This window comes from Phasianus colchicus, chromosome 2 (assembly GCF_987193195.1).
Source record: "Phasianus colchicus chromosome 2, bPhaCol1.hap1.1, whole genome shotgun sequence".
Classification (NCBI taxonomy): Eukaryota; Metazoa; Chordata; class Aves; order Galliformes; family Phasianidae; genus Phasianus; species Phasianus colchicus.
The window spans coordinates 42,319,543-42,344,401 of NC_143437.1; the positions used below are offsets into that span (position 1 = coordinate 42,319,543).

The window sequence follows — 24,859 nt, forward strand, 5'->3', positions numbered from 1 at the left end:
GCATAATAGCTTTATTTTGCAAGTTATTATACACAATTCAGCAAAACCTCACAGGAGACTTACCACTTTTTGGCATTTCCTTAAATGAGAATCAAAGTGCAAGGTCTCCAATCAGTCCCCAAGGAAAGAGAAAACACTTTGCTGTTAACAGAAGTCATGTTAACATTTAAAGTATCTAATTAGTTAAAGGCCACATCTCCATATGCAATTAGAAATAATTTAATAGTTTTAGCTTCTTTTGGTATGACAAATTTCAAGAGATTCTACAGCTAACAGGTAATAAAACTATGTTTTCCCAAGACACAAAAAAATGCAAATGGCACTGTCTACATTATTCCACACACCTTAAAAATGAACGTCAGCAATTCGTTGTTCCCATGCATTCAAGTTGAATTTTACATCCTTCAGACATGTTATTGCTCACTTTAAAAAGATTTCAATCAGAAAAAAACCTTTTAACATGTAGTATCTTGAGACACATGTTCCTCCATAGTTCAAGTAATTTTTACTCACAATTATGTTATTTCTTACAATATCATTGTTATCTGAAGCCTATGGCACATTGATTTCCAGGGTAAAAAAAATTCTCCTGTTAAGCTGCTACAACATGGCACAAAGTCAGAAGTTAAAGGTGACTAAATATTTTGGTGCTTTTTGCTGGCTTATTTTGGGGCGCACATAAATAAAAGGCACAACTTTTCTCCTCTCTTCTCATTATTTATGTACTACAAAAGCCTAACTTTCCAGCACTGCTCCATGCCTGCTGGCCCAGTGCAAGAAAGATCCAAATCAGCATCCAATGCTAGTAGCAGCTCTATTTACTTAATTAACCAATGGCTTTAGTTTAGCGTGCTACTTCTGAGGTGGCCACTGATGAGAGGCCAACAGTTTTCCTGGAAAAAGAAAATTACAAAGTGTTAAAAAAGAAAAAAAAATAATAAGTTATTTATATTCACGTATATTTTCCAAATGTGTTCACAATGTTCAGAAAGTGCACATTTTGAAATCTTGTTTCAGTACTACTAATGTCCACGACCTATATATTACAGCAGCGCTATGCAAAATGGCATCGTTAAGGAACTGTCACTGTTTCCATTACCGACTCTGTTTTGCAAGAGTATAATGAATACACTGAAATTTGCTCTTAGTTAGAACTTAGCATTGATAAATGTCTTCAGTAAGGTGTTCTAAATATCTGAATTTATTTCTCTATGGCAATCAGAATCTGAAAAACAGTTAGTGTTTTCACTTTTTGGCGCCCATTTTTGCACAGCGAGGATTTTCAGGACTATTAGTGAGCTTACAGCAAAGGAAGAGCCCTCAACAGTAACAGCTCCACAAACCATTTCCACACTGTTAAAAACCTAAAAAAAACCCAACAAAACAACCAAAAATATAATGATTTGTGGATCCTTACATAATCAATTTTCATGATTTAACAACCAATAACACTAATGAAATTATCATACATAAAAACAGCTTAGGTCTTAACATCAATGGTCTGACAAACATATTTAAACAAGAATATTCAGAGTTAAGATTAGTACTAAATTTAGCTCCTAAACTTAGCTAAATTTAGATATGCTCAACTTGATAAGTCTTTTTAAAAAGTCCAACTTCCAAAAAAGTCTGAAAAACAGTAGTTTCAAGTGAGTCTGGAGCGCCTAGGTATTGTGGCTAGATTTACTACGAATATGTATGACATGCTGACTGGACAAAACTCTTAAAAAGAAGTAGAAGTTGAAGCACTACCTCTGAAGACTCTTGCTTTGGTTATCTTTAAAAACGTTTCAAACTGTTACAATAACAGTGCAAGTTCATTATAAAGCCGCATGACTCCGTGTAGATCTTTTCTTGTAGACTGCTTTTTATTAAGACCATTGCCAGCAATGGACATTCTGCTTGGAAAATCCAACTCCTGCTGTGAAAGGTTTGGCTGAACCAAATGAAAAAAGTAATTCCAATATCAGACTCAAACGGGAACACATCATTTCATTTATATCTTGTAAAGAAGCCCTCTCCACCTACAGTCTTTATTAAACAAGGCACAAATAGGGAGTGGACTTTCCAGCAAAAAGTGATTGTCTGAATTCAACAGTCCACAGTAGTCTTGTAGTCCAGCACACTGAAACGTTTTTTGCTGTCCAATTCTATGCCACATCTTCTAGATAATCTGCAACATCACTGAACTGAGAAATGGTATGGTCTTGTGTTATGTCTTCAAGCTGGAAAACAAATGAAATCAAAAGCTCAGAAAGTATAGGAAAAAGAAAAGCATTATTTCACAAAATAGGACATCAGGTCCTTTTATTGGGACTTCAACTCATTCAGGAGGTTCATAGATAAATCTTGAAATAAAGGATAAGGCCTCCTTATACTGGATACTAAACCAGCAGCAAATCTGTTTTGTGTGTCTAGAAACAGAATTGTGCTACCAAATCACTTATTTTTTTTGTTGTTAAATCAGTATAGTACCTAACTTGGCAGGAATGCTAAGTGTAAAAAAACAGAACATAACAAATAACAATAACTAAGAAATAACTTAGAAACCCATGAGAGCAGCACATTCCTTCACAGGAGGTTAAAAAGGTAAAGAACAAATTGAAAAGAATCATACTTTATCACTGGCATTCAAGTCTTCTGTTTCCACAGATATTTCATCTATTTCTTCACCAATACTGATATCACTTTTCTCTGAGCGATGGCTGGCACTGAGAAGAAAGAGAATTAGAACTTTCTTTTCAAATGTCCAAGCATTACATTTATATTCATAGCAAGTTAAATATGAAATTAATTAAAAACCCATAATAACTAAAGGCCTTCTACCTAGAAGGAGCCATGATAAATATTTGCTTATGCCTCAGTCCTACAGTTTACAATAATAATATCTTAATTAAAAAGATTTATCTTTTAATAATTTAATAATCTTAAATATTTATTTCTGACTACTCATGATGCTTTTCTTTTTTTTTTAATGGAATAATTGCTTCGTAGTGTTAATTAAGCAGTAAAACATCTCTAAGTGCATGGTTTAGGAAAAGAACAACTTCAGTTAATAAGCAGCTTAAAGATAGAGACTATATTAAAGTTAACATCAGGCTTTTAAATAACTCATTAAAACTACACCAAAGCAATGTATTTTGCTTTTTTTTTTTTTCCCCCCCTCCTTAAAAAGATTTCTAACTATACTTATTAACAAATTGAAGTTTAGAGGAGTTCAGAGATACTGGCAGGGTCCAGCACTAGCGACTGGCCAGGATATGAGTTAATCTAAGTATGTCAATGGATTTAGAATGTATGAATTTTGTGCTTCTGCAATATCATCTCTCTTACCTATTGAAGTCATCAGCATACTCGTCATCATCTCCATTTCCTAAACAATTTTTAGAAGGTATTAATAAAAAGAACTTTATTTTTCAGGAAATGCAAATGAAGAATCATAACTTTTCTGGTTATTAAAAAAAAAAAAAACAACAAACTTTTCGTTTCTTAGGAACCTAGACAACAAAATACATCATCTGATATTAGAAAAGTACGAATGGAATAAATCAAATTTTTGTTGCATGCATAAAATACTGATCTGCATACAAAACTTAAAAGTTTTCACTTCTCTGTATTTCTTCTCATCTGATCTTGCTCCCAATTCCAGTAGGTCTCACAATGTTTTCCAACAAAATAACAGGAGAAGAAGATCCTCTTTCATTATGTATATTTCATTTTCTCAGATTCCTCTAGGAGGCTGGGCAGAGCTTTGAGCTGAAAATGTCAAAGCTTAATCGTGCTCAGTTGTTACTTACCTAATTCTAAAGATCCCAGTTTTGCATTCACCAACCTCAGGTCTTTCAAAACAGAATTTCTATTTAGATCTGTAGGAAAATCAAACCAAACCATAGCAGAAATTTGGCTCATGACTACAATAAGTTCCCATTTGGGCAATCTATAATAACCATTATTTTATAGTAGTTTTATATAATTTTACAATATATCGTGGTAGTACTACATTCAACTTTCAAGTCTGAATTGTGCTAACATTTAAAGACATGAACAACAACAATAGCCAATCTCCCAGTATTCAAGGGTCTTTTGCAAATCTCCCTAAATATCTCTATAGAATTCATGCAAATAATGTGGTAAAAAGTTAAAAATGAGCAGTAGGATTTTAAACTCTTGTAAACTGCTTTACACAGAAAATGGAAGTAGGTATTTCATGCTCCAAAATACGAGATGTACCAATGTGCCATAATTTGGCAAAAAACCAGTATACTATCATTCAGAAATGAGCATTAAAAAAAAAAAAGACATTCCAAACAGGTGGGGGCCACATACAGGCAACTTATATCCGAATACACAGACTATTCATTATGTTATGAGAAATATCTCCTACACTCATCGAAACACAAAAAGATGTGAAAACTTACCATCAGGCTCCTTTAGCAAAGGTGCACCAGTCAGAGAACTTAACCCACTTTTCAGAGGTGGTGCATCAGAAAGGGATGCTAGACCTCCTGCTTTACTGGAATCAGTTTTCCTAGAACAAACCAAAGAAGTATTCCACAGAGCTGGAAAATGCAAATAAATGACTTTCTTTTCTATTATTTATTCAGTTGTCATAAAATTACAACAGCCATATGGACAGCAAAAAGAATAAAGGAAAAAGACTACCCATTTTGCAGCCTAAGAACAGTCATCAGGTAGCACAAATGTCAAGCAAGACATTCACCAAGGTCACTTTCTCGTCTATGCAAAGGCTTCTGCCCAACTTCCTTCTCTAACAGAACTCCCACACCTTCTTTAGCATTGTCATTTTTAACAAAGGGTTTTTTATTATACACATGTGTAAAAAAAGTCAAAAGATGAAAGATTCAGATATACTCAGACACAGGTCAGGGTTTAAGTCAGCTTAGCTTAAGGTCTGATGAAACTGTTCATTCTCAAGAGCACTCAGCCCAACAGAAGGAAAACTTCTCAGTTATAGCAAAATACGTCTCACCACCACCAGTTGAAGTTCACTTGGCTACTATTCAGTCTGCTCATATGTTTGAAATGTCAAGTTCAAATTGCAAAACAAACAAACAAACAAACAAACAAATAAAATTGCAAAACAAGAATAAAGAAACCACTATTAAAAAAGAGACCATGATTTTCACATTCGATATTGCCAGACTTGTCCATTATTCTGACTGTATTCCAATAAACTTTGAACAATATCATCTGAGTCGTTCATTGTATCATTATATCTAGGCCATCAAAATACCATGTAATTTTAACACCTCAATTTTGAACAATGGCTCAGAGATCTTGGGCAAGTGAGAGCTTGGGCCAACTCTTAATCAACCGTTACTAACTGCTTGCTACCTTCCTTCTACAAAGAATCCTTCTTCCAGAGGCAAAAGAACTTACAGTTTTTGTGAACCAATTAACCTTGGTGTTCCTCCTCCTAACCACTCTTTCAGATTCAGGTGCACGAGCACAACACAAACAGATTTATTTCATCTGAAAAATCTATTTATTTTTCTTTTGCTCTAGAGGAGGTGCAAAGACACTAAAAGCAACAGGCTGAAAAAGAACAGCTCTGTTACAGTTAGTCATTAACTCATTTACTACTATTTACATATTTAACAGGCTTTATTATGGAACATTACTATAATACCTAAATCACAGTAATGTTATGAGGTACAACAGTCAGGGGGCTGTGACTTTACTACTTTTCCTGAAGGGAGTTTATCCACTAAGAATATCCTCATTAGATTTTCAATGTTCATCATTTAAACCTATTTCATGGAATCACAACCATGTGTTACAATGGTTAGGTTTTGGTTAACAACTACTTGATGCCCTTGAATAAGGAAGAGTAAATGCACTGATAATTCCTAAGGAAAAGTCAACTCGCACAATTTGGGCAATTCGTAACACATAATATTTTCCAAAGAAAAATGACCACCATTCAAGAAAAAAGAATCTGTTCTTTATATATATCCAATGAAAAACAAATAACAAACAATCTTTTTCTTAGAGTCCAGTAACTTATTATAAAGAAAATGCAAAAGAACACCACGAAATGATGTTCCAGCTTTTCTCAGTAGATAGTTAAACAAAGCTCCAAAATAACCACAACTCTGAGAACACCCAAAGATAAGTTGTAGGGTTTTGTAACAAAACTACTGTACAATTCAATCACTGAAAAATACCATTTGAAGCCAAGAGCCAGTGATCAGATCTGGCCACAGAAAAAACAACTTGTTGAAAACAGAACTGCACACAAAAAGTATTGCGGTGTGAAGAGGAAACCCTCAGTGGTGAGGAAGTGTTACTTATGCTTACAGTTAACATATTTGCCAGATATTTTGTATTCCTTACAAATATCTAAAGCACCACCTTTCTCATTTTTCACTTCTTTAATGTTGGTCACAACTGCAGCTCCACTGCAACAAGAAACACCGGTGCCTGTAACTCACACGTGTTCATTCCACAAAAGAAATAGGTTGGGGACATCATGTGGCATAACTGATGCACCTCAGAGCGATGCAGGTTTTTCTCTCTGGTACAGTCAAGAGATCAGAGACGTGCATTTCAGAAACAAAATAGTTCACTTGCATTTACAAAGAGTGAGCAATCAAATGTCAGCTAGCTCCTGAAGGTATGCAACATACTGAGCACAAAAGAAACCTATGTCTCTTCACACCACTTACCAACCATAAGTTCTTTCTGGTTTGGGTATAGGATCATCAAAAAAAGAATCTCCCTCTATATCATCTTCATCCACACCTGGATCACTTTTTTCTTTGGTATTTAAGTCTTTGTTTTGCAACTGAGGATCTAGTTTTGTTTCATTAGGCAGAAAATGAATGCTTCTTTTGCTGGCTTCCCCTGACGAGACACTCGTATCACTTTGAGTAGCTTCAGTAACCTTGAAAGATAAAGAAAACAGACCTCACTGACTGACAAGGTAACTTCTCTTCAAGAAAGCCTATATAAACTGTTCTTATTTCTTAAAACACTGTAAGCAGTAGTATACATGTATCATAATATTAACCAAACACTACTTTTTTAAAAGTTCTTTAGATGTTATTAGCACTCCTCTGTACTCATCAGAAATCATAAAACAGAAAAAAGTTGTTTTTAAATGACTTCAGAAAATTTCTTTATTGTTACTCTCTGTTAAAAAAAGTTTGTTCTATCCTTTGCATGGTTTTATATCTAGATGATTGCTCTACTAAAAGAGCAATCCTTTTTGAAAGAAGATTATCATCAAATGAAGAAATCTACATAGATGCTATTTCTTAAGTTCTAGGTTTGAATACATTTTTAAAGCATGTGACATTTTTTTAATTAGTGTTACTTTGCAACTCCTCTATAAACAATTTCTTTTGAGTTAAAATCATCAGTTCCAAAATAAATCAATTTAAACTCATGTAAATGACACCATCTTAAAAAAAAAAAAAAAAAAAGAAATACTTTTAACCTAGCTTCAAAAATATTTACTGTTTCATGCAAAAGAAAGCTTGCCCTATATTGTAATTTCACTAAGAGACTACAAATGTGAATTGCATAGTTGGAATGGCTTGGAACATAACAAGAGGTTCATATCCTGACTTTCAATTTTCAGTGATAGACCTGCTTACTTGAGCATGCCTCTAAGACAACCTGAAAACTACACCAAATGGCAATCCGTGAAGTAATACTATGTTCCAGGAAGCAAGTGTAACATGACTGCAGATAATTAGTACTGGAAGGGAAAAAGTATAAAGACTAAAACAATACAAACAAAGTATCTAAGAATAGGTAACTTTCAGTTTTCCAATCATGCTCATGGCTCAGTTCTATACTCATGCTTTTAAGGACTGCTCTATATATAGTACAATCAGATAATACAGATCAACTCCTATCTTTGCAAAACTTTGTGGCCCAGTGAACAACGTTTAAATTTATGTAGATATCATCCTGGTGCAACAAAATGAAAATGAAAGCAATGAGAAGATCTATTCACTTTACAAACTCTATAGACCAACAACAGCAACAATTTTGAAGCAAAACCAATAATGTTGTTCGTTCCAAATAAGCAGCATACACACTGCACTGACCATGGGTGGTTTTGTGAGATGTTTTTGTTTTGATTTTGTTTAAAAATCAGCTATTATCTTTCACTTACAAGGCTTAAGATTTTATACTTTCTCCTTGTCTCCTTCCACCTACACCTAACTAACATGTGTCAGGCTGGCTAACTGCAACCACTACCAAATAGGTACAAATTATCAACTGCATTGCAAAAATCTCCATCAAGGACAAACAAATGAATAAAACTCATTCTACACTTCAGGTCAGATTAACCTTGAGATATCTGCGCACACATACACACACAAATTGAAGGTGAAAGGTGGCATATGCAAGGCAGTATGGATTACTTATGACTTGTAATTTCATCCTCAATAGTACTTCTTGACTAATTTAACATCAACCTAAGACAGAAGTAGTTCAGTAATACTGTTGCTCCATACCTAACACTGACATTTAAATGAACATTTGGATTTATTTCCTCTAAGCTTGGGCCAAGCAAGAATTATCTTCTATCGCAAAAATGAAATGGTTAGAATTACACTGAAAGGTCAATTACAGAAATACTAGCTGTTTAAGAAACAATCAACAAACAGCAATTAAAGTGACTTAGTCTTGAAATGAAGCTTGCATTTCTAATGGTATCATTCTCAGATTTTGCATGGCACACAACTGAAGAAATGGAATAAAATGAAGCAGATCCAAACTGTTTTTTGTTTTTATCTTAATCACTCCCCTCTTCCAAATAGATCAAATAATAACACCACCATGCAGTGTTATATTTCTCAGCTTTCAGTGACATGTTAGAAAGCTTCTAAGCTGCTTCCAGTTATCTTGGGAAAAAAAAAAAAGCTTCAAACTTATAACATGCTCAAATTACATCAATTAACAAACTTGAGTACTTGAGTCATTTTTTTTTGTTGGATAGTTGGCATAAACAAGTGACTGTGCCCCTATCAGCGCCATACATTTTTCCATAAGTTCATGACCTATTGAACTGTTCCAGTCAAGTGTAATGAAAGATAAAGGTCTGCAAGATGTTAGTTCTGCGTTAACACAAAAAGACTGAAGAGAAAGCAACAGGCCCCAAGGGAAAGACAGTTGTATCCTTATCAGTTCCAAACCGCAATCAGCCAACTGACTAAGAAGAAGACAAGCAGCCTCACAGTATCTCACAGACATTCACATGCTGTTATGTACCCAGTCAGATAGGTACAGGACTTAGTACAGAATAGCCAAATGTTCTCAGAATGTGGAAAGGACAATGAAGAGCTTATGAACAGAGCCAACTCTGTAAGAACCCCAGTCAACTCTTTTTGCTGCGCAGAAACAATCTGTTAGTATATAGGGTAGGGGCACAAAAACGATCCAAAGGTTGGAACACCTCCCAGCACACTGAGAGAGCTGGGGCTGTTCAGCCTGGAGAAGAAAAGGCTTTGGAGAGACCTGATAGCAGCCTGTCAGTACCTAAAAGTGGGAGGAAGGGCTCTAAGAAAGAAGGGTACAGACTCTTTAGCATGGTCTGCTGTGATAGGACAAGGGGAAACAGTTTCAAACTAGAAGAGGGGAGATTTAGATTGGATATAAGGAAGAAGTTATTTTACCATAAAGGTGGCGAGGGACTGGAACAGTTTGCCCAGAGATGGTGGAAACCCTGTTCCTGGAGATACTCATGGTAAGGCTGGATCAGGCCCCGGGCAACCTGATCTAGCTGTGGTGTCCCTGTTCATTGCAAGGGAGTTAGACTAGATGACCTTTAAGGGTCCCTTCCAACTCAAAAGGTTCTACACTCTTTCTTCCTGTAAAGGAAGGCATAAAATACAGGCTAGCATATTCTCCGAGCAGGCGTTTTACCTGCTCAGACTTCTAATCCAAACACTTCTTCCACTTACAGAATCCTTTATAACTTGGTATCTGAGCATAAAGTAGTATTAACAAAGAAAAATGACAGAAAACTGCGGATTATTTAAGTAATTGCCATTGTACCACTAGCGTCCACTGTTTTGCTTTTCCTGTATACTTTTGCATGACATACAAATCATCTTACCTTACTCGGTATGGGGTGTGTACTTGATCTTCCATCAGATGATTTTGACGTGGAGCACAGGCCATCACTTAGAACTGGGGCAACCTAAAATGTGCCACATAAATACTTATTAGAAATACATTGAATTATGTCATAGTACCATCCAACAGAAACAAGACTACTGTTCCTGCTCACGCTGTATGCAAGCTGTGACACTATGCTGCTGTGTTAGGAAGACTATGACAACCACTTCTGAATTGGTTGATGGACCAACTATATCTGATGTGCAGAGGATTTTCTTTCCAACCACAATCACAACAGATACTAATAAAATGCTACTGGTTGGATTCCATTAATTTAATTAATAACTATTATATACTCCATTAAAATAGCCTTAAGATATTTTAATACTTTCATGTATTTAGATTTTTAAAATATTTGTTTTAAGAACAGTTACAAAGCTTTAAAAAAGCCAATTCTAATTTTACTAAGACCTGAAAAATCTAGGATTACAAAGATACAACAGATAATCATTAAAGGTGTTAACTAATCACACTAGAAATTAGAAAAAAAATGTTTTGTATCATTTTTCTGGGTTCACCCTGCTAGTACGTTGTAGCAAGATAGAAATTAAAGAGTAGCATGAAAAGTAACTTTCATCATTGTTTTCTGATAAATTATGTTGAAAGCTTTTCCTAATATACTAACTTGAAAGGCTTGAAACAACGCAAGTGTTTTTCAGTTCATTTCTCATCAATGAAATAAAACAAAGAATTATGAAGAAAGAAATTACATTAACTGCACTTACTTCTTCATTGCCTGATATCTTTTTTTGCTGACATTTTCTAACAACCTCCAACAATAGGGGACCACCTGCAGTACCTTCTTCTGTAATTCCCAAATCTCGAGCTAAGTTTTCTCGATCATCCAGGCCATTTAGCTGTGAGGAAAAAAAAAATATCAAAAAAGAAATCACAACACAGAAGAAACTGTCAGGAAACAGTATGTTTCGTAAAAAATCCTAAAGCTCGTTGGTCTTATTTAATAGAGCAATAATCAGACTAACCAGTGATTACTGAAGACTTCCTGCTGCATATGCAATAAAGTCATAACATCATTGTAATAACATCATTTACTTCTGATCTGCACATGAATTTAATTACTGATCACCCAAAATTGTTTTAAATACAAGAACACTAGCCAAGCACACCATGGAGGATAAAAACTTAGCGCTCAGACTGGGACTAGTATAGAAAAATAGAGCAAAATCTTTCAGCATAATTCACAGAAGTCTTGGTCAACTTTTGAAACTTTGGCCAATTTCCACACGTGCACTGCAACAGATGGCTTTTAGAAAGAAGAGGCTTTTACTGGAAAAAGGTAGTGCTTCAAAGAGCACTGGATGCCTTTGTGCTGCAATAAAACACTCCTTCCAAAAAACAGTTAGCAACATGGGAGAACACATGACTGTTTCTGTTTAGTAGTATAAATCTGAATCTTAGCACAGATGTCTCCTAGTGCAATAAATGCAGACAAGGAGATTTGGTAAAAAAAAAAAAAAAACAAAAAACAGTGTATGTGATTTAGTGTGATTAAGTTCCCAAAAAGGAAACATGGAGTTCTGAGGAACAGCGAAATATCATTTGTACAGCCTCAGTTTTGGACTGTTCTAATCTATGCTCACATGTTCATATGACTATCTCTCTGGTCATTTTTTGCCAAAACAATAAAAAATCAATATCTAATCCAAGTGAAGAAAAAGAAAATTACTCTTTGAATAAGAATAGTTTTTTTTTTTTTTTTTAAAAAACAAATTGAAAAGAGATTTTAAGAATAAAAATGAATATGAAATGAAAAGAGAAATTCATCAAGTGGAACCATTTCAATCCCAAAATCTATTATGAAAATGTTTATATCACAAAGAGAAAAAGAGATTGATTTGACAGACAAGCTACCTCAGTATCAAAAACCTAAAAGCAAATACTTTGATGTCCTTTGTCCCTCCGAAATTTCTTTCAGACTAGACATCTACTTGATTTTAATTTTCACATACAAATATTAAGTTCACAATATGTCAAGGTAAGATTATAGAAAACTTCTCTCATGTATAGTCTGCCATGGTTTTCCAAGAATTATTACTTGGTTAATTTAAATTTAACACATCAAACACTGACTTTTGAAAGGGAATAATCATATAAAGCACATTTAAACTTTTCTTTATGGCAGAGCATATCTTTTACATGCTAAATATTTTATAAAAATTATAAGAATAAACACAAGCAACTGGCATGCACTCCAAAGGATCAGCATCACACAGAAGCAAAAAACAGTATATCTTACTGTGCTTGATTCAGGCTGAAAAACAGCCAGCGTAAAATCAAGATTGAAAAATCGTAGAAATTCTGCAACAAGACCTGCCACCACACGACCTAGAGCATCAATAAACAATTAAAAAAATGTAAAAATTAAGTAGAAATATACCAGACAAACAATACTTACTTCAAAGTTATAATACTTACTTCAAAGTTATAACACATACATGCCTTCAAGATGAACAACTACACTGAAACAACACTTCTACAAACATGATTTAGACATTCAAACTACCATCTCACACGCAAGTCCACATCATATCCAATTCATGATTTGTGTAGCAGTTCCCAAATTTCTAACTCAACCATTTTAACTAAATTATTTAAAGTCAGAAATAATGCAGGGGAAAAAAGGAATTGAGTCCAAAATTCAAGTATAGGGATTGGGGTTTCTCTTTGTTCTGGCATTGCTTTCATTGTTCTGATCTTTTAAAAACACAACTTTGGCATTTTTCTTATGTGTGTTCACTATTGTACCTCTGCAATCTGTTTTCACTGATAGCTGCCTAAAATGGCTTTACTTATCATGAAATATTAACTCAAACATACCAGTCACCTCAGTTAAAAATAAAACTTCAGCAACATTAACTTTAAAAATTCTAGACTGTACTCTATTCTGAAGTCAGTCATAATAACTACATCTAATTGATAAGAATCAAAGCATACTTTATGTCATGAAAGATTCAATCCTTTATTCACTGTTGTTTTTAATTTTGAGAGACATGCTAACCAGAACTTACCATCTTTTGTACTCAAAAAATTTTTCAGGCTTTCATTTACCAGAGGTGCTTTGTTCTGTCAAAAAGGAAAACGCAAATGTTAATTAACAACATTCTTGTGTTATTAAGAAGTTAAAAATAATAATAAAAAACAACCAAACCAAACACAACAAACTGGGGTATGCTCTTCCATACAGCTCATGGTACATGTAATTCACTTCTCCAAATTCTACTTTTGTAGTGATTCTACCATCTGCAAAAGCTGTGAAGGCATTGTCTCAGTATCTCTATATAAAAGCTAAAGAGCTGGAAGAACTGCCATGATGTTATAAATAGCATACTGATTTTTATTTATTTGATAATTAAAAAGGTACGTTAATCAATTAACTTCCCAAGCTGCTCCTTTAACATAATGTCAAATTTAAAGAAATTTGGTCACACTTAAAAAAAGATATTTATTCACAAATTGTCTAGACCAAGGATGCTGGTTAGCAGTTCAGAAATCAGTGCTATTTTTTATTACTATTAATTAAAGGACCTTTTAACACATTATGAAAATGTTCTTTCCCACTGATAGATTTGTCTTCAACTGTGATTTTTAAGCAGAGAGAAATCAATTTGCTGTGTTTAGATTAGGCAAAATCGTTCAGGAATTTTTCAAATTAAATTTTAAATGTCATTGTTAATAGATGAAAACACCCTGGATAGGAACCTAACTAAATTTAAGGAAAGGGTCTGTTAGAAGTAGCACTTATGAACAGTGATATTTAACATACACATGAAAGCCCCTCACCAATATTTTAAACAACCAAACCAAAACAACTTCCCTAATATTTAGGAATTCAGAATAGAGATAAGTATTAATATACTTTCAGTCAGGAGCGTAAAATTAAAATGTCATGATAATTTTAAAGGTTTTAAGTGAGCTGAGATGACTTGCAGCAAGTCTCTCTCTTCAGCCCTACTGCTCTTCAGACAGTCTGGGAGGGCTTTTTTTAGGGGTACTCCACACTATGCTGAAACTTGCCACAAGAAATGGCACTGTATCACTCTTCCATTATTTCTTCCTCAGCAAACTTATGTTATGTTTCTGACATATGGAGTCTCATGCCATAGAATAATTACTCATACTTCCCATCCTTACCAGTGTCACAATAACATCTATTGCAGTTGTGCCTTTTTCCAGAAAGAGCACAACCAACTACCAGCAGAGGAAAGGGACAGCTTTCCATTCTTCATTTTCAAAATGGAGAGCCTGGACAAACAGCTCTTAATGTGCTCTCCTCTAGGTCTAGGGAATGAACAGATACAGGAAACAAGGCAATGCTGGCAGTAAAAAAACTTCTCAAAACAGACCACTATAATGCCTTACTAATAATAAAATCCTCAGCAGTTCAATCGGACTTTTTAAAAGTAGTATTTGGCAGAAAAGATATTTAGTTACTCTAGTCAAGTGGAGCAGAGCAACATAAAAGCAGCAGTGAAAAACAGTTTCCTTTGAGGCTACAGTCTCACAGTAAAAGCTACATAACACTTTGAATTTCTAAATACTGGAAAGAAGGCCTTTTTGGGTGTTTTTATTTTGTTTTTTAAGGTCTTATGCAGTGATACATAATTTTCTCTTGTTACACTTCACAAATATAAAGCATTACAGTATATATTTTTTTTTAATTATACATGAAGAATTGTCAGGAAGTCAAAACTGAAACACCTAATATTCTCTTACCTCTACTTTCTCTTGTTCTTCTAATGCCAAAAAAACAGCTGCTCGCAACTCTGCCTGCCAAATTAAAAAAAAAAAAAAGAAATGGCATTTCTACAAACACTGTTTTACCTATGCAAATAGAATGAGAGCCAGAAAGTATCTTAACATCTATTTATTTCTCCTCGAGGAACTTGGTATCAACTGTAAACTACAGCAACACAATTAAGACATTTAGGATTACACGCAATGTGATTTGAGGGCAAGAAAGCTTTTGGAGAAGCAATGGGGCAGAAGGGATTTGATACAAAACTTCCCAAATTCTTCATTCTCAAGAAGATTCTAAAATACATCACCAACTACCTATTTGTTTCCCTTGAGAGCCAGAAATCCAACTTTTTGAGGAAGCTTTGAAACACCTACCCTTAATTTACAATTCTTTCAGGAAACACAGACACACAACTTACAATTATACTGTCTTCAAAGTTTGTGCTACATTATACAAATTCCCATGACTTCTTGTCAGATCACACAAAGCAACAGAAATTCTCAAGGAAAAGAAAGCCTGACTCCAGGCTTGAACATACTAAATGAACAACATGCATTACATTGGAGAAAGTCTGATTAAGAGTTAATTACAGTGGAAAACATTTTGAAGTGGTCAGTAGATAAACTGTGCCAAGCAACTCTGTGACCATAAATGACACTGCCACTCTGCATGCCATTTTCCTCAAGAGCAAAGGAGAAAAAGATTTTCAAAGACCAATTTGTATATCTAAAATTAAAAAAAATTTGAAGTGCTGGATTTTCTCATTAGCAAGGCAAAAAAAAGTAACCATCATTGGATACCTTTTTAAAAGAAAAAAAAATCATGCAAAAAATCTAAGAAGAGTTCTCATAAGAAAAAAAAAAAAAAAATAGGATGTCTACCAGTTGTATGCAGTGCTGACTTAGACAGCTATCCTGTTTTTCATCGTTGCCCAAGAAACATTTTATTCAAAGTAGCAGTAATGCAGAACAAAGCTTAGTACTGAACTTCCTCACCCTGATCCTTTTGAAGCCCTCCATAAAACGGTGTTATGCTGTAAGCTGTACCAGGATTATGGTCTGTAAGTCAGATCTTGACAGCTACAGTGACTGCAAATCTATCATCCTGAAATCCACTAAAGCTATAGGCTTCTTTTCGGTCCTGTATGCACCAAGTTTCAGTAGACATCTCTACAAATCTTTAGTAAACAAGAGCTCATATCAATGACAAAGCAATTAAATGGCACTGACCTTAGCTAAAGTAAGGCTAATACTGTATATGACAACTGCTGCCTGTAAGCACTTGGGAAATACATGGGTCAGTGTTTCAAAATCAAAGTTAATTTCCTTTTTTTTCCTACTATGAACAACTCAGCAGACATCACCTCTTACTGACTGCTGTTGCAGTGTAAAAGCAGCGGCACAGGAAAACATCCTTCCTGTATTGGACTTTCTTCTCTTCAGAATCTAGCTAAGTTAATCCTGTCCCAAACAGTGAATCTTACACATGTACCTGAAGGATCACACAGGAAAACATCTCTCAGGGTCTGCAGTTCCCAGACAGAAGACATTGCTTACTATCTTGAGAGCTCCCCAAATAAACAAATACCTTTTTAGATGGCTTGTCTAAAATTTTCATCTGATTTGGGAATACTCTTTGAAAAACAGTAAGACAGCAAACACCTACCTCAACAATTAATCTGAACCAGTGCACTTGTAAAAGCCACCCACAATAGCTTATGCAGAGCAAATACTGGATGAAATAGCTGCAATAGATTGTCCAGAACTGAGGAATGCCGTGGGTCTCCCTTGCATCTCAGATTGCCAACATCCATTTGAAGCTCTTAAATATCTCCCACTTGTGGATTCCAACACGTAGGTACACAGCAAGACTCTAGAGTATTTTACTATATGAAATAGAAGCACATAAGCATAGTGACCAAAGTAACTTGCTTGTAAGCAAGCAAACACAGCATCAAGTTGTCTAACCACGAGTGACTACCCCAGGCTATAAGCACTAGGCTAAAATCCTGCATCAGCCCATATCCAAAGCTGGTACCAAACTGGAGACTGCAGCTTCATTACCTCTGTCCTGTCACTCCACATCTAGAAAGTTACCATCCCTAAGCAGAACCAGCAATTTTCACGCTCATTCCTCATTCATTTAAGCAGAAAACACTCCACCATAGCAGCCTTTTTTGGCTAAGTCATTAAACTTGTTGGCAATATAATTAAAAAGATGAAGAATGCTGGAAAAAGAAAGATGGAGAACCCATACCATAGAGGAAACAATAAATTTTTAACTTAAAAATAAGAAAGAGATGTTAGGTAAGAAAAAATAATGTTTCTCCTTTATTTGAAAAAATGAGTTGATTTTCTAACATAAATTGCTTGAAAAGGACAGAGGGTGATTACACTGTAGTGAGCAGCAAATTGATCATGACATTAACAATCCAAAATTACTTTAAAGCATTCTGCCCTAAAATAAATGAAAGATGAGAAAACAAATATGATAATTTTACTGACCTACACATCAGCAGTTAACACTTTTTTTTTTTTTTTTAATACTACTTTTACTTTATCTCATCACATTATCAGCTAGCACCACTGCAGGGTGTGAATTAAATTAGCAAGAACAGCTGGTCAAAGCATTACTAGTCACATGACTTCTGTAATGTTTTTATTCCTCAGATATATAGAAACAGCAAGTTCCAAGGATGCTGTAAAATTTCAGGCAGCATAAACTTTTTTTTTCCCCCCCAGAAGGAAAGATACAAATCAAACAAAATAACAAAGCAATGCTATGAAAGCACAGTGGTTCTTCCTTATATGACAGCCAATGAAAGATGTTCCTACTCATGGCTGGGGCTAGATTATCTTAAAGGTTCCTTCCAACCGAAACCATTTGATGATTTTATAGCAGCTTCTATATGAGAATGATCACATCCTCTTCAAGACAGACGATCATCTGTATTTATACAACATGCCTCACATGTAAAGCATCAGTTATTATTTTTACTAAAGCACAAATATTCCAAATTTCGTTTACAGAACTCACCAGGCAGCAGTTCTATCCATCAGTTTCATTCCAATCCTTAATAACTCCCATATAGGTAACAAACACACACAGATACTGCAGCTGAGGGAAAGGACGGGGAATTTTCAACTGTAAATGGCAAATATATTTGCTATTTCCTAGTTTGCACAATATGACTTCATTCAATACTCTGATGCCCAAAACCTATGACAAACAGACAAGTCTTGAACAGATTTTTGAGCTGTCATACAGGTAACTGATTTCCTCATCCAGCCAAATCATTTACACCTTTATTAGCACACCCCAAAGTTAACTGAAAATAAGAAATTTGTCAATGATAATCCACTATGAAATTATATAGCATGAGAAAATAAAGGTAAAGTTTCTTGCTAAGAATTACTGAGTCACTGCTTGCTCGCAAAGGTATTAGCCGGCAGCTTGATACATTTTATCCACTGAAATAATTCAGTTAGTACTCCCATCCTCCCAGAGCTTTCTTTACCTCTACTATATTCCTCACACTAATTCAGCTATATTTAGGTGAAGTAATTTTCTGTTCAATGTATCCACTTCAGTAAATCTCAAATATAGCTATCTAAGCCTTCTAACTTCATCCATCTTGAAAAACAGTCAGTACTCATTTTCAAATATAAAATAAACAACCATCTGACAGCAATACAGAGTGCAACTATGCTTAATTTAGTTTAACAAAAAGACAATGGTTTTGGTATTTACACTTTTATTGTTATTATTTAATGCATGATATAACCTGAACTAAGAGCTAACCACTTAAGGACATTCATTCATCATGAGTTCTTCTGGAAGGCTATTTGTCACATACAACAACAACTTCTGTAAGTCATTAACATTATCAATCAATCATAGCTAACAACCCAGCACATCAGTTAAGGTTTACAACCAAGAAAAACAAAATAATCACGTACTACACTGAACAGCACTAATCATAAGCATATCAATTATTAAACAGTGACTCCCAATATCAGAAAGTTCCCATTTCTGTAAGTGGTTTGCTATTTTAAGGATAACATATATCATGTTAGATACTACTACTTCCAGCATTATATAATAACGAAGACTACAATAAAAAAATTGACATAAAACTCAAAACTGTTAACAATAGTTCAAAAGCTTCCATGCTACACAAGGCAGGAATTAGACCATAGCAAGCAGGTGAGCTTTAGTGTTCTAATGCACTTGTGCTTTTATTCCTCTTGAAGTTACTATGATTTTACTGTCACTATACTTCTACTTATTGATACTACGTAAGAAGTTAACAGGTGGACTAGAAGGCCTACTCTGATACCTAGTTAAAAGAAAGTCACCCTACTCAAAACACAGTTGCACGAGCTTGAACCCTTCATCTCACTATGGAATTTAAATAATGATTATGCATTTAAAATGCAAGTGCAATACATTTATAATTATGTTGTTTTGTTGAAAAGGATCAAAGGTAGCCAATACTCACTGGGCTTTTAAGTACACACACAAGGATATTTTCACTTCCATCAACTATTTCAGCTGTTTATATATTCCCAGAATACCAATAATGATTGCCCACTTGTTGAAATGCTCAAAGTAGAATTCTCTGGATAAATGCCACACCCTTAATTTGAAATCCAAGCTTCTTTTCTCCTCGAGCTTACAAGGAGATTCAACAGTTCTCATGCTTTGATACCTGCATGGTATCTCTGTTGTATGTGACAGATATTGCTGGAAGCTTTGAGTGTGAATCCACAGAGCATGCTTTCATATCCTTGCTGACACAAGTCCAGGCTAAAAGCCTGGAAACCGATTACACTCCATTGCAACACTCCACGTTTTTTAACGCGGCATTAGTAGGCAGACAGCATATCCAGACCCTTCTTAGGTTCAGCCAACCCCTAAAACACAGCTCCACCACCCCACGCACCTATGTATAAACATCGAGCCTCAAGGACTGCAGCTTGGGATAACCAGTGAGGTCTTTTCGCGTGGAAGAGGAAAGAAATTCTGCGAACTCCGTCCAGCACGGCTCGGCGGGTTGGGCACCAGCAGGAAAGAAGCGCGGGCGCTCCGGCGGCCACATAACCGCTGCACGATAGACAGGGCACAGCCGCCGGGCCGCGCTCCGCCTCCCCGCCGAGCAGCTCGCCGGCCGGGCCCACAGAGAGCACGCACCGGCTCCATCGCGAGAGGCGGGCGCTGAACACGGTTCCTCGGACAGCCCCAACCCGAGCAGACTGGGGGGCAGCGTCGGGAAGGCGGGCGCCGCCGCTAGGCTGTGACAGCCGGCGCGGGCCTGTGCCGGCTGGAGGGGACGCGGCCGGCCGAGCACCCCCGCGCCATAGCGGCAGCCGCGGCACCCGCAGCGCACCCCACGCACCGCCATGAGAACGCTGCACACCGAGGAGAGGCCTTCCGCTCGCACCTTGATTTTATTGAGCACCCCGCTGCTCTCCAACGTCTGCACCAGCAGGTCCCGCAGCTCCGTGTCCTCCTCCGCCGCCGCCGCCGCCATCTTGATTCTCCCTGACAACCGCCCAAACCGCGCTAGCGGCGGGACGGGCCCGGCAGATTCGCCGCCGCCGCGGGAGACACTCACCCAGCGGCGGGCCCGAGGGCACGGGGAGAAGCGGAACGGCTGCCACCCCCGACAGCGGTCCCGGAGAGATGCAGCGGAGCTCCGGCCGCCCGGCTCCTCTATGGCCGCAGCGCCTTGGAAACTGCGGCGGCGAACGCGCAGCGCGTCTCCGCCGGGAGCGGCGCGCGGGAAGTTCAAAGCGGCGGTGACCGTTCAGCGCCGCGGGGCGGGCCGTGTCCGTACGCAGCCCCTCAGCACCCGCAAGGAGGGCGGGCTGTGAGGGTACGCGAGCCGCCCTTCCCGCTGCAGCCCGGCCGTGCCCTCAGCTGCCTCGCGTCCGGAGCGAACAGATTCCCCTCACACGCTTTTTGCAGAGCTGAACCCGCTTTGGCAGGGGTGAAAGCGCAGCTGCCGAGGGGAGGGCTTCGCAAACCTGCACGAAGCTCGGCTCGGAAGCGGTCTAGAGCGCTCACTGAATCATAATTTGATCATCTAATTACCGGTGCTTTAGGGGCATAGGGCGGCTGGGGAAGATTCTAGCACCACGTTATTATCCTTGTAAGATGCGATGCATAACACGCAGCCGCAAGAGTTGATTTTGGAATTTATCTATTTATTCCAGGACGGACTTCTTAATCTTTTCCTCTTTAAAAGATCTCAGAAACTTAATAATTTCGGAAGCTACGACTACCCAGAGGATGTAGTAAGGCGTTGTGGGAAGCTGATCCAATTCCAGAGGACGTGCAGCAGGTGGCACTAATCGTGTAGCAATCCCCTATGAAATACCGAGCTCCGCCAAGGAGGACAGAAGCGCTGCTAGGAGTCCTGCAGTTTGGAAGCACTGACCGTCTTTCACATCAGCACAAAGTTGAATTCAAGTAAATCCACAGCACTGCGTTTTCATTTTTATTCTTAAGCAGAGAACAGTAGTTTAGTTTCAACTTCCCAAAAGCCCCATCAGAAGCAAGATGTAAGCACAGAAACATACTGCCTGCTATTACATCTACCATTTCATTCTTCTGTTAGAACTCCAAACCTAACTGAGAGATCTAAAATGTGCTCAGAACTATTCTGTTTGCAAAAAAAAAAAAAAAAAACTCTCAAAATATTCATCTGATTCTACTGTATGCTTTGTGATAGCACAAAATAAACTAACTGAAGAAATATTACTTTCAGAGCACTCCTCATGCCTCCTATTTCATTATGTTAGCCCATGACAGCAGAGGCAGGTGAGTCAAGGCTGAACATTCCCACCAACATTCCATTACATGTTGTTGCTGTGCAACACATGGCAGCAGAGGGGCAGTCTGACAAAGTGATGTCTGACTGGATGTGCATATGAAGCAAAGGTGTGGAACTGAGTTCTTCCTTGCAGAAAAAAATGGCACCCATTGACATTCACTGATGCTTTCTGAACATTTATGGAGACCAAACAGTGGATGTGAGCACGCTGAAGTGATGAGTGGAGCATTTCAGCAGTGGCAACCACAGCATGAAAGATGAGCCACATTCCAGATCACTGGCCACAGCTGTCACACCACAAAATGAAGAGCATCTTGACCAGTTAGTCTACACAGACTGGCTAATTGTGGTGAGTATACTGAAGAATAGTGTTTTGTAGTTGAATATTTGCTTTACCAAATGGTGTTATTGTGCCCTCCTTATCTGTTATAGAGTAAATAAGTGAGGCATTACTTTTGGAGTGACCCATGTACACTTTAATAACTGAGTTTTTCTGGTTGTAGGTGTTGCTGATGGTGCTGCAAAAATACAGGATTTAAAAATACTGTTAATGTAAAATGGGAAAGATTTCAGAACTTCTTAAAGTCACAACACTTTTGTTTGTTCTCCATTTTCTAAACACCATTTATCACAAGAAAAAAAACAACAAACAGAAATAATGAAGTGTACAAAGAATTAATCTTACCTAAGAATACTTCCATCTTTAAATATCTTAGAAAAAACTACTTATAGTAACTGTACTATACTAAATTATTCATACTAATATATTGGCAAAAACACATCATTTATTCTCTGCTAAGTATCTTGGGTAACTTCTGATAAAGTCTTGAATTTATGTATTTATTTCTAAGACAAAAGTTGCACACTATTTAGAAATGTGGAATCAACAAATATGGAAAACAATGTTTTTTTTTTGAATAGTTTTACTTTGGAAATAAAAATTTCATATTTGACTTAGTAGCAAAACAGACTATAAGCTTCAGTGTCAGACAGGCTTGAAACAAGATTATGAATCACTAGGCTTCAGTCTTAATAATCAAGCACAATTTAAAAAAAACATTTACAAAATATAGTTAAGTTAATTTCAATAGCCCACACCAACTTTTCATATGCTATGGCCAGAAAAAGCCATGCTGCCCTGAGCCTCTGCCAAAAGGCATAATGAAAGTTTCCTTGGTTCAGCAAAACCATGAAGGCATCTCAATACAGGGAGTACTGCACAAAGGGATCAGTACCCTTAGAATCTAGGCTGGCAAATGAGTTTCTGCCTAGCAATGGGAAGGGAAGGATGGAGACAAAAATAACTAGAGACAAAACAAATAGGTAGAATTTGTTAATAGAATAAGATTTGTTAATAGCTAATAGAAACAAAAATAACTAAAGGTGAAGTTCTTCTGTCAGCCATACAAGCCTTGAAAAAGGGCCAGCACATGGAAGCACAGCTACAATAATAGATTTGAACACTGTCACAGCACTAAAAAAATAGTCAATTCTTGTCAGTTGTTCAGAGGAAACGCGTTTTCTGTCAGCTGTATAGTTGATAAATACTACTTACCTTTCCAAGCTGACCAGCAAAACCTGGAGTTAAAAGTCTGTTCACTTACTTGCACTGGCTTTAGGAAAGTGTTTTCTGCAACCTCACAGATTTTCTCCCTCTCATAGTACTGAGTATATCTTTGTGGCGTCACATTAAACCCTGCTATTCTCACTGCTTTGGAGTAACTGTCCTGGCCTAAATGATCACAAGCTTAGCAGTTCATAAAATTACAGAATTGTTTGGGTTGGAAGGAACTTCTAAGATCATCCAGTTCCAATAGCATGCTATAGAAAGGGATACCTGCCTGTAGACCAGGTTGCTCAAAGCCCATCCAGCCTGGCCTTGAATGCTTCCAGGGAGGGGGCATTCACCACCTTTCTGGCAACCTGTTCCAGTCTCACCACCCTCATAGTAATGAGTTTCTTCCTAATATGTAGCCTAAATCTACCCTCTTTAAAGCTTTAAAGCCATTTCCCCCTGTATTTCAAACTCTGAATGAATGGAAGGAATTAGTAGCAAAGAGGATAAATACACCATTAGTATAAAGACTTTCTAAATAGATGGTTGAACAATTGGGTGAGCAATCATCATATCATACAGAACTATACATTGCCAGAGCTAAGCAATGAATGACTCTGGTTCCACCTCTGTGAGACAAATGCAATTTAGGCACCAGCCTACTCTTTCACTGTCCTGACAAAACCCTCTTGGAAAAAAAAAAAACTTGATAGAGATCACAAAGCAAACTGTCTTAGAAGACAGTTAATCAGCAGAACATTTGTTGTTTGTAAAATTCATTTCAGTATTTCAGCAATGCTGCCTTCCAGCCCTCCAATACACATAGAGTATTTCCAACCTATTCCACAGATAATCCCTTTTGTGTTCTGCAAAACTCAGTATGTTACTTTAGTAAGTATTCTTCACATAAAGGGCAGGAAAGCATTTTTAGTTGTCCAAGTTCCTATCCAGCACACAATGTACCATCTCAAACTGTCTCACAGTGCCATTCTGAAGAAAATGTTACTATCTTAAATCTATGTAACTCTCAAGTCCACCATTATGGAAATTATAGGACCGCATTCACAGAATCACAGAATCACAGAATGACCTGGGTTGGAGGGGACCTCAAGGATCATGTAGTTCCAACCCCCCTGCCTAGCAGGGCCACCAAACATACACCTTTACTAGATCAGGTTGCATTACAAGAGACAGACCAAAATTATGCTTGCTGTTTATACAGCAATGTAAGTGTGACTTGTATGTTACCACAGAAGGAAGAAAAAGTGTTTTTCCATGGGAAACCCTATATAGATTTGTAACAATCAGAAAGGTCAGTGCAGTGGAAGGGCAATAAAGGAGTAGCTACAAAGGGACTAGCACAAATGGAGTGGCATTACAAAGAAAAAGTGTTCACCCATCTTTGAAGATCTAGACTCACAGGGAAACTCCACAAGGGAGGAATCTCCAGAAAGAGATCCCTCCCCAGTGGCAGTCAGCCCTTAAATGAGGTCTAAGAGAGGTGCAGCCAGGCTCCACCCCTTTCAGTCACACAGCTAAACTGCCT

At 37.1% G+C, this 24,859-nt stretch overlaps 2 protein-coding genes across 3 annotated transcripts in view; one reads left to right on the forward strand and one right to left on the reverse strand.

Annotated features, from left to right (window-relative positions):
* CEP43 (centrosomal protein 43) lies at nucleotides 1-20,900 on the reverse strand. Its single transcript, XM_031612987.2, has 12 exons — nucleotides 20,364-20,900; nucleotides 14,896-14,949; nucleotides 13,191-13,245; nucleotides 12,419-12,507; nucleotides 10,887-11,018; nucleotides 10,100-10,183; nucleotides 6,690-6,907; nucleotides 4,419-4,528; nucleotides 3,798-3,866; nucleotides 3,334-3,373; nucleotides 2,618-2,711; nucleotides 1-2,225 (listed from the first exon to the last, which is right to left on the reverse strand). The coding sequence occupies exons 1-12, from the start codon at nucleotides 20,451-20,453 to the stop codon at nucleotides 2,151-2,153; spliced, it is 1,110 nt and encodes a 369-aa protein (XP_031468847.2). The 5' UTR covers nucleotides 20,454-20,900; the 3' UTR covers nucleotides 1-2,150.
* A 709-nt stretch (nucleotides 20,901-21,609) lies between these two features.
* Nucleotides 21,610-24,859, forward strand: part of RNASET2 (ribonuclease T2) — a 31,971-nt gene continuing 28,721 nt past the window's right edge. The window contains exon 1 of one of the 2 annotated variants that reach the window (XM_090135531.1): nucleotides 21,610-22,107. The gene's annotated coding sequence lies outside the window, so the exon portion shown is untranslated. The remainder of the gene's footprint in view (nucleotides 22,108-24,859) is intronic. The other variant, XM_031612957.2, reaches the window with a different exon arrangement.

Bases quoted from the DNA above. Each gene is read 5' to 3' on its own strand.
- CEP43 (XM_031612987.2), bottom strand. From the start codon at position 20,453: ATGGCGGCGGCGGCGGCGGAGGAGGACACGGAGCTGCGGGACCTGCTG. The intron at 3,867-4,418 runs GTAAGTTTTCAC...ATTTTCCTACAG, and splicing joins TTTGCTAAAGGAGCCTGATG to ATCTAAATAGAAATTCTGTT. The intron at 2,712-3,333 runs GTAAGAGAGATG...CTTTCTTCTCAG, and splicing joins TATGCTGATGACTTCAATAG to TGCCAGCCATCGCTCAGAGA.